The sequence below is a fragment of the Lolium rigidum genome, chromosome 5, assembly GCF_022539505.1.
Source record: "Lolium rigidum isolate FL_2022 chromosome 5, APGP_CSIRO_Lrig_0.1, whole genome shotgun sequence".
Taxonomy (NCBI): Eukaryota; Viridiplantae; Streptophyta; class Magnoliopsida; order Poales; family Poaceae; genus Lolium; species Lolium rigidum.
Window position 1 is genome coordinate 9777988 of NC_061512.1, and position 10271 is coordinate 9788258.

A 10271-nucleotide genomic window follows, 5' to 3' on the forward strand; every position below is an offset into this window, starting at 1 on the left:
TGAAGTAGAAAATCAACGTAACAAGAAGATTAAATTTCTACGATCCGATCGCGGAGGTGAATATCCGAGTTATGAGTTTGGCATGCATTTAAAGAAATGCGGAATACTTTCACAATTGACACCGCCGGGAACACCACAACGAAATGGTGTGTCCGAACGTCGTAATCGAACTCTCTTAGATATGGTTCGTTCTATGATGTCTCTTACTGATTTACCGTTATCATTTTGGAGTTATGCATTAGAGACAGCCGCATTCACTTTAAATAGAGCACCGTCAAAATCCGTTGAAACGACATCGTATGAATTATGGTTTAATAAGAAACCTAAGTTGTCGTTCCTTAAAGTTTGGGGTTGCGAAGCCTATGTAAAAAAGTTACAACCGGACAAGCTAGAACCCAAAGCGGAGAAATGCGTCTTCATAGGATACCCTAAGGAAACTATAGGGTACACTTTCTATCACAGATCCGAAGGCAAGATCTTTGTTGCTAAGAACGGAACCTTTCTTGAGAAAGAATTTCTCACTAAAGAAGTGACTTGGAAGAAAAGTAGAACTCGATGAGATTGAAGAATCTTTGCTCGTTGATCGAGTAGCGCAAGATCGGAAGATGTTCATGTGTCGCCTACACCGGCAACGAGAGGAAACTAATGATAATGATCATGAAACTTCAAATGAGATAGCTATCGAACCTCGCGGATCGACAAGGGAACGTGCCACTCCTGATTGGTATGATCCTTGTCTAAATGTCATGATTGTGGATAACAATGATGAAGACCCCGCGACGTATGAAGAAGCGATGATGAGCCCGGATTCCAACAAATGGCAAGAAGCCATGAAATCCGAAATGGGATCCATGTATGATAACAAAGTATGGACTTTGGTAGACTTACCCGATAGCCGCAAGGCTGTCGAGAATAAATGGATCTTCAAGAGAAAAACAGATGCTCGATGGTAATATTACTGTCTATAAAGCTCGACTTGTCGCAAAGGGTTTCCGACAAATTCAAGGTGTTGACTACGATGAGACTTTCTCACTCGTAGCAAAGCTAAAATCTGTGAGGATTTTTTTAGCAATAGCTGCATTTTTCGATTATGAGATTTGGCAGATGGATGTCAAAACGGCGTTCCTTAATGGAGACATTGAGGAAGAGTTGTACATGGTACAACCCAAAGGTTTTGTCGATCCTAAAAATGCTAACAAAGTATGCAAACTTCAGCGTTCAATTTATGGACTGAAGCAAGCATCGAGAAGTTGGAACCGACGCTTTGATAAGGTGATCAAAGACTTCGGGTTTATACAGTGTCATGGAGAGGCTCGTATTTACAAGAAAGTGAGTGGGAGCTCCGTAGCGTTCCCGATATTATATGTAGATGACATATTATTGATTGGGAATGATATAGAACTATTAAGCGAGTGTAAAAGGTTATTTGAATAATAGTTTTTCAATGAAAGACCTTGGTGAAGCATCGTATATATTAGGCATCAAGATTTATAGAGATAGATCAAGACGTCTAATAGGGCTATCACAGAGTACATACCTGGACAAGATTCAAAAGAAATTTAGAATGGACGAAAGTAGGAAAGGATTCTTACCCATGTTACCAGGCAAAGTCTTGAGTAAGACTCAAGGTCCGGCTACGGCAGAAGAAAGAGAAAGTATGAGTCAGATCCCCTATGCCTCGGTAGTAGGCTCTATCATGTATGCCATGCTATGTACTAGACCGGATATAGCACATGCTGTTAGTTTGACTAGCAGATATCAAAGTGATCCAGGAATGGAACACTGGACAGCGGTCAAGAATATCCTGAAGTACTTGAAAAGAACTAAGGATATGTTTCGTTGTTATGGAAGTGACCAAGAGCTCGTTGTAACTAGTTACACCGATGCAAGTTGGAACACTGATCCTGATGACTCTAAGTCACAATCTGGGTACGTGTTTATATTGAATGGTGCTGCAGTAAGCTGGGCAAGCTCGAAGCAGTGCACGGTGGCGAAGTCTTCAACAGAATCGGAATACATAGCGGCTTCAGAGGCTTCATCAGAAGCGGTATGGATGAAGAGGTTCATTGTAGAGCTCGATGTGGTTCCTAGTGCATTGGACCCACTCGTCATCTCATCGTGACAACATGGGTGCCATCGCCAATGCACATGAACCAAGGTCACACAAGAGGCTGAAGCATATCAAGCTGCGTTATCATTCGATTCGCGAGTACATCGAAGATGGAGAAGTAAAGATTTGCAAAGTACACATTGGTCTGAATGTAGCAGATCCGTTGACTAAAGCTCTCCCTAGGGCAAAGCATGACCAACACCAGAATGCCATGGGTGTTAGGTACCTTACAATGTAATCTAGATTATTGACTCTAGTGCAAGTGGAAGACTGTTGGAGATATGCCCAAGAGGCAATAATAAAAATGGTTATTATATATCTTTATGTTTATGATAAATGTTTATATACCATGCTATAATTGTGTTAACCGAAACATTGATACATGTGTGATATGTAAACAACAAAGAGTCCCTAGTAAGCCTCTTAACTAGCTTGTTGATTAATAGATGATTAGTTTCATAATCATGAACATTGGATGTTATTAATAACAAGATTATATCATTATATGAATAATGTAATGGACACACCCAATTAAGCGTAGCATAAGATCACGTCATTAAGTTATTTGCTATAAGCTTTCGATACATAGTTACCTAGTCCTTATGACCATGAGATCATGTAAATCACTTATATTGGAAAGGTACTTTGATTACATCAAACGCCACCGCGTAAATGGGTGGTTATAAAGGTGGGATTAAGTATCCGGAAAGTATGAGTTCAGGCATATGGATCAACGAGTGGGATTTGTCCATCCCGATGACGGATAGATATACTCTGGGCCCTCTCGGTGGAATGTCGTCTAATGTCTTGCAAGCATATGAATAAGTTCATAAGAGACCACATACCACAAGTACGAGTAAAGAGTACTTGTCAGGAGACGAGGTTGAACAAGGTATAGAGTGATACCGATGATCAAACCTCGGACAAGTAAAATATCGCGTGACAAAGGGAATTGGTATCGTATGTAAATGGTTCATTCGATCACTAAGTCATCGTTGAATATGTGGGAACCATTATGGATCTCCAGATCCCGCTATTGGTTATTGGTCGGAGAGAGTTCTCAACCATGTCTACATAGTTCGCGAACCGTAGGGTGACACACTTAAGGTTTGATGTTGTAATAGTAGAACTTGAATATGGAGTGGAGTTCGAGCTTTTGTTCGAAGTCTCGGATGGGATCCCGGACATCACGAGGAGTTCCGGAATGGTCCGGAGAATAAGATTCATATATAGGATGTCATTTTATATGTTTGAAAATGATCCGGTGCATTTATGGAAGGTTCTAGAAGGTTCTAGAAAAGTCCGGAAGAAAGCACTTTGGAAGGCGGAGTCCCGGAGGGACTCCACCACCCATGGCCGGCCAACCCTAGAGGGAAAGTCCAAGGTGGACTCGCCCCAAGGTGGCCGGCCACCCCCCCTCATGGAAAGGTGGGAGTCCCACTTGAGGTGGGAATCCCACCTTGGGTAGGTTTCCCTACACATGGAAGGTTTTGGGTTGGGGTCTTATTCGAAGACTTGTACACCAACTCTTGGGTGTTCCACCTATATAATGAGGGCCAAGGGGAGGGGGCCGGCCACACCAAAGCCATAGCTTGGCCGCACCCCATAGTGGCGGCCACCCCCTCTCCCAAACCCTAGCCGCCCCACTCCTCCACCTCTCCCGCAACGCTTAGCGAAGCTCCGCCGGAGTTCTCCGTCGCCACCGCCACCACGCCGTCGTGCTGCCGGATTCAAGGAGGAGCTACTACTTCCGCTGCCCGCTGGAACGGGGAGAAGGACGTCGTCTTCATCAACACCGAACGTGTGACCGAGTATGGAGGTGCTGCCCGATTGTGGCACCATGATCAAGATCTTCTACGCGCTTTTGCAAGCGGCAAGTGATCGTCTACCGCAGCAATAAGAGCCTACTCTTATAGGCTTTGGAAATCTTCAAGGGTGAGTCTCGATCATCCTCTCGTTGCTCCCGTCTTCTAGATTGCATCTTGGCTTGGATTGCGTTCTCGCGGTAGGAAATTTTTTGTTTTCCATGCAACGAATCCCTACAGCCATCCCACCAGTGAAGCTCCACGAAGAAAACACATGCAAATGTGCACGTGTCAGCAGCGAATACTTCCCTAACTTCCTAGAAAATACTATACAACACCTAAATGGTACACACGAAAGAACCAGCAGGAATCAAAACACAAAAAGATACACGTGGCACCACGACATGAATTCAAAAAATGCCTCAAAATTCTTACAAAAAAGATGTTTGTTCCCAAATAGTATAGTAGTTATTATTATAATGCTCCTAGTAGGATAGGATTCCACCGTGGAACTAATCATGGACCTACTTGTGATAGACTGAGTCAACATCCATTGCACTCGTGCACTAATTAATCATTTATTTCCTCCTGTCATGCAAATATCATAATATGCCCATTGCCACGTCACTCTTACGGTCCCACACACAGAATCCGACTACCTTTTCAAGTGGAGAATGTACAATGTACTTGCAGCCAAAGTTTCTTTAGTGATAAAGGGCAAAAATAACTTGTGGCTGTAGAAAGCTGATGTGAACTTGAATTTTGTTACGCCTTGTAACCTACGTTCTTGTCTCTTGTTAGTCAGCATTTTATTCCTTTTAACCTTAACATCTTTTTTTAGGGAATTTTAACCTTAACATCTTTATGCAACCTCCATCTTTGTCTTATGTTACCTGGCATCCAACTAGGTTGAGTGATGAAGCCCCCCTTTTCCAAAAAAAAAAAAATAGTTTGCTTCTCAGTTGACCCTTTTTTCCCTAATAAGTTGACTGTTCATTTTAGCAAAATCAGTGGATTGTTTTCCTAATCCATTCAGTTGCCGGCTCTCTTTTTTCTTGGCAAAATCAGTCAATTATTATTTTTCTCTATGATTACACCTTTACTCAACACAAATTGCACTTTTCAAAAATATGCAGCCACTGTATTTGCAATATGCAACTTATTTTAATACTGCATTGTGGATTTTAAAACTTCATTCGGTTTGTTGCACAATACTATTAAAATGTGCAACATGTATACTTATAACGCTATAATGTGCGAATTAGTTTTTTATACTAATAAATATGTTTGGATAGTTTCTTTTGGTTTTTGCACTTTATTTGACCGGTTCCAATTTTAGTGTAGACAAGTTGCACAGTTTTCGAAATGTGCGATTTGTGTCTTTTAGCGTGCAAATAATGTTTTCGTGTTGATAAATATGTTTAAGAAAACATTCTATTTTTATTTTCCAAACTTATTTTGTTTTGTTTTTGTAGACCGATTCGTTCATGTGATTTGCTTGAGATTCCAATCGACCTATGTGCAGCCAGACGAAAAAAAAATGGACAGTGATGCACAACTTTAGATTGTTGATACGGAAAATTTAAATTGGTCACATGCCATAACCGATTACCTGTTTTTTTATTTATTTTTGATTTGCAGGGGCTAAATGAGGATTTAGCTGAAAATATTGGACAGCTACCACTTTGTCAGTTTATTATCTCTAGCTAGCTATCACTCTCACCAAAACAAAAAAAAAGGTCACCAGAAAAGGGAGAACGAAAGGTGTCCATGCATCCAAAAAGAAAGGAACAATCCAAAGCTGATACTTTTTGTTGCATCCATCCATATTTGTAGAGGACCATTCCATCCATCCACTGACTGAGGCATCAGATTCTGCTTAAACACCAAGCAGTCTAGTACAGTGTATATATGGGTGGAAAATGACCCAATAAAAGCCATCTAGCAATGCAGCTAGTACTAGTATTCTATCCAGCATTCCAGCTAGCTATCACTCACTCACTCTCCTAGTGCAACATCGAACAATCTTAATTTGCAACCAGGAACAATCTCTATAGATGTTTTTAATCATCTTCTTGATCTTAATTACTAGTTAGTACTACTATAATAGTAGCAACGGTAGTATTTTTAACCTAATTACTTAAGTGGATCTCTCCAGATGAACTGATCATCTTCTTAAGTCACTCTTAATACTTTAACTAGTAGTAGTACCTGGTTAATTGATTGCTTGCACCAGTACGATCGCGCGTACGCTAGTTGATCAATTACACGGCCACAGGTTTGGGTTGCTGCTGGCCGGAGTAGCCTTTCACGTCGGTCTTGCCTGTCCGGCCGGTGGGTCCGGACTCTGCGAGCATCTGCACGACGTCGGCCATGGTGGGTCGTAGCCCGGGGATGCTGCAGGTGCACCGGACGGCGACGCGCAGTGCCTGCACCATCTCCTCCTTGAATGGGCTCCACGCGAGCCCCTTGTCGAGCGCCTCCGCCTCGGCAGCGGCGGCCACCTTGGCGGTCACCCACTGCACGATGTCCCTCGTCTCGCCGAACTCCGGCTCGATGGGCTTCCTCCCCGTGGCCAGCTCCATGAGCACCACCCCGAAGCTGTACACGTCGCACTTGGTGGTGGCCTTGGAGGAGTAGGCGTACTCGGGCGCGAGGTACCCGTAGGTGCCGGCGATGGTGGTAGTGGACGCCGTGGTGTCGCCGCGTGAGGAGGCGGTGGCCTGGATCACCTTGGCGATGCCGAAGTCGGCCACCTTGGGCTCGAAGTCGGCGTCCAGGAGGATGTTGGAGGACTTGACGTCGCGGTGGACGATGGCGAATAGGAGGTCGTGGTGGAGGTAGGCCAGGCCCTGGGCGACCCCGATGGCCACGCGGCGGCGCGTTGGCCAGTCCAGGAAGCCCCAGCCACCACCGTGCAGCGCGTCCCACAGGTTGCCGTTGGGCATGTACTCGTACACGAGCAAGTTGCTGTCGGCGCCGGAGTAGCAGCAGTAGAGCTTCACAATGTTCTTGTGCCGGATGCTGCCCAGCGTCTCCACCTCCGTCCGCAGCTCGCGCCCCTCGTCCTCCTCGCCGCCACCCCAGCCGCCGCGGTGCTTCTGGTTCTGTTTGGAGGAGGACACCCAGAGCTTCTTCACCGCCACCAGCTCGCCGCTGCTCAGCTCGATCTTGTACACCGTGCCGGATCCTCCGTGTCCCACGATGTTCTTCTCGATCAGGGCCTCCAAGATCTCGTGCTGGTCGAAGCTCAGCTTGTGGAAGCTCGTGACATCGTACGACGACCCACCGTGGCCCCTCCTCGACCCCGGCGACGACGACGACGTCCCGTCCTGATCCCCGTCCTGGGCCGCCCACCGCCGCATCAGCCATCGCCGCGCAAGCGCCAGCATTGCCACCACGCACACCACCGCGCACGCCCCGATGATCCACGCGCTCCCGGCGAGCCCTCGCTTGTCCGCCTCCTTGTGGCACATCGGCATCGTCGTGTCCCTGGGGTTGAGCCGGAACGCCACGCACAGCCCCGGGTTGCGGGCGACGCTCTCCAGGAGCCCATCCTTGATGATCGCCGGCGGCACCGGCCCGGACAGGTTGTTGCCGGCGAAGTCCAGCGAGTTGGGCAGCAGCGCGCACAGAGCCTCGGGGATCTGCCCCGACAGCGCGTTCTCCGACAGGTTGAGCACGTTGAGACTCCGGAGGTCGGCTAGAGTCTCCGGGATGGTGCCGTTGAAGCGGTTCACCTGCAGCGACAGCAGGTTCAGTCTGACCATCTTGCCCAGCTCCGCCGGGATCGGGCCGGCGATGAGGTTGTTGCTCAGGTCGATCTTGACGAGGCTCCCCGCGTCCGCGATCTCCGGAGGTAGAACGCCCGAGAGCCGGTTGTCAGAGGCGAAGAGCGACGTGAGGTTCTTGGCGCCGGCGATGGACGGGGACACGGCGCCTGTGAAGTGGTTGTAGGAGAGGTCCACGATGGAGGCGTGCGGCAGCGCGAAGATGCCCGGAGGCACCTCGCCCTCGAGGTGGTTGTTGCTGACGCGGAACCGGAGCAGCGGCGAGCACTCGCCATAGGCTGCCGGGATGGCGCCGGTGAGGAGGTTGCTGAGGACGAGGATGTACTGGAGGTTGCCGTTGGCGCAGGCGTGCGGCGGCAGCGGGCCCGTGAGCAGGTTCTCGGAGACCTCGAGCACGTTGAAATCGGAGTAGCGGCCAAGGTTTGCGGGGAGCTCGCCGGTGAGCTGGTTCTTGTACACGGACAGGATCTCGAGCTGCGTGGAGTTGCCCAGCACCGCCGGGATGGGTCCGGCGAGGAAGTTGGTGTACACCTGCAGCACGCGGAGCCTGGGCAGCGCGCAGAGCGAGTCCGGGATGGCACCCGAGAGCCGATTCTCCGACAAGTCGACATCTGCGAGTCGCGTGAGGTTGCCGAGCTCGTCTGGAATGGCGCCTGAGAGCTCGTTGTAGTAGAGCTCTAGGAACTCGAGGTTGGCGAGGCGGCCGAGCGACGGCGGGATGCGGCCGGTGAGGAAGTTGCCGCTGAGCTCAAGGTCGGTGAGCGTCGTCATGTTGCCGAGCCACGCTGGCACGCCGCCGCGCATGGAGGTCGTTGACAGGATCAGCACGCGGAGGCGCCGCAGCCGCGTGAGCGCCTCCGGCGGCCGCCACACGTCGAAGCCGGGGTTCTCGTTGAAGTTTACAACCTCGAGAGAGGTCATGTTAACGAGCGACGCCACCGGGAACGCGCCGGTGAAGAGGTTGTTCGACATGTCGAGCTCCCGGAGCGCGCGCATCGGGGACAGGTCCGGCACGGCGCCCGACACGCCGGAGTAGCTGAGGTTGAGCGTCTCGAGGGACGAGCAGTTGAGGAGGCTCGCGGGAAACCCGCCGCGGATGTCGTTGAAGCCGAGCTGGAGCTCCCGGAGCGCCGGCAGTGCCGCGCAGATGCCGGGAGGGATCCTGCCGGTGAGGCGCCACGAGGTGAGGTCGATGCCCGTGACGTTGCCGCCACCTGCGCCGTCGCAGACCACGCCCTGGAACCTGCAGTAGTCGACCACCGGCGCCGGAGAGAAGTCCCAGCGCGCCATGGCCGGCCCTGCGAAATCCTGCTTCAAACGAGACAGGTACGCGGCCTGGGCGTCCAACGCCGCTGCACCATTGTTGCCACGGGAAGCGAGCAGGACAGCGACGGCCAGGAGGAGACAGGGCAGTGAGCAGAGAGCGGTGGCTACCATGGCACTAGCTAGAAGACCACGTACGGACCGATAGATGGCCACCTGAGCTTGTTGCAAAACTAACTAGAATGTATGTGGTGTCGCGCGCGATGGAATTGAGGAAATGGATGGAGGGAGAAGAGGGAGTATATAAGTGAAAAGGGAGAATCTGTGCATTTGTCATTGTTGATGGCGATGATGATGATAGAAAGCAAAAGTGGAAGAAGATGCCCAAATTCACTCATCTCCTTCTCTTCTCTTCTCTTCTCTTCTACAGTGCATACGCTGCAGTGCCACTCAAAGCAGAACCAGCTGCACCATGAAACATGGAGTGTGACATTACGTGGAAGTGCATCGCAACAAGACTTGTTGTTTGTGTTTTACCAAAATCATGGAGGAATGTCAAGGTGCAAGTAGAAGACAACGAATTCAAAGATTTTCGGTGTTTTTTTTTTAACACAGGAGGGGCCTCGAAGAACCCCGAGAGCTGCAGTTATATTTTCATCGATGGGTACAAATTACAGAAAGGGCCCTGAAGGAAAAGTGAAAGTACAAGATAGCCTTGGCTAATTGTAAAAAGGACCTTAAAAGTATGACAGAAAAAGCAATCGAATCCCCGGTCCTCTCCACCGCGCCTGAGCCTCCATCGCCGGCCGCCTCGGCTCCACCGGGGATGGACCACTTGGTGCTGAGGAAGCGCTGGTTCCAGCAAGAAGCTATGAGGAAGGCCTCCGCACTAGAGGTTGAGTAGAGCGCCATCTAGGCGCCTAGAAGGGCCGCCCTTACGGCCAAAGATCGTGACGGCAGTCATGGCCGCCGCGTGGTTCGCTCGTTGTTGCAGCAGGAGCCAGTCCCACCACATTGAAGAAGCAGATGAAATCTTGCCGCTTCGCCTACTCCCCTTGCCACCATGGCCGGCCGGAAGAGGCTTCACCACACAGCACCTCCACGCATCGAGCACTGGTAGAAAAAGGGGCTTTAGTCCCGGTTCGCAAAGGGCATTAATCCCGGTTGCGCAACCGGGACTAATTATGCGCGACTAAAGGCCCCCCCCCCCTTTAGTCGCGGTTGCTTACGAACCGCAACTAAAGGCCCGTCCACGTGGGCGGCAGGCGGCCGTCGGGGCGGAGGACCTTCCGCGACTAAAGG

The 10271-nt window shown here is 49.8% G+C and overlaps 1 protein-coding gene across 1 annotated transcript; it reads right to left on the reverse strand.

Moving 5' to 3' along the window:
* Positions 1-5962: 5962 nt before the first annotated feature.
* Positions 5963-9225, reverse strand: LOC124658140 (receptor protein-tyrosine kinase CEPR1-like). Its single transcript, XM_047196561.1, has one exon. It carries the CDS (start codon positions 9141-9143, stop codon positions 6180-6182), a length of 2964 nt encoding a protein of 987 aa, XP_047052517.1. The 5' UTR covers positions 9144-9225; the 3' UTR covers positions 5963-6179.
* Positions 9226-10271: the final 1046 nt, after the last annotated feature.

What these genes read in the sequence shown, in the direction of transcription:
- LOC124658140 (XM_047196561.1), bottom strand. Translation starts at nt 9,143, where the DNA reads ATGGTAGCCACCGCTCTCTGCTCACTGCCCTGTCTCCTCCTGGCCGTC.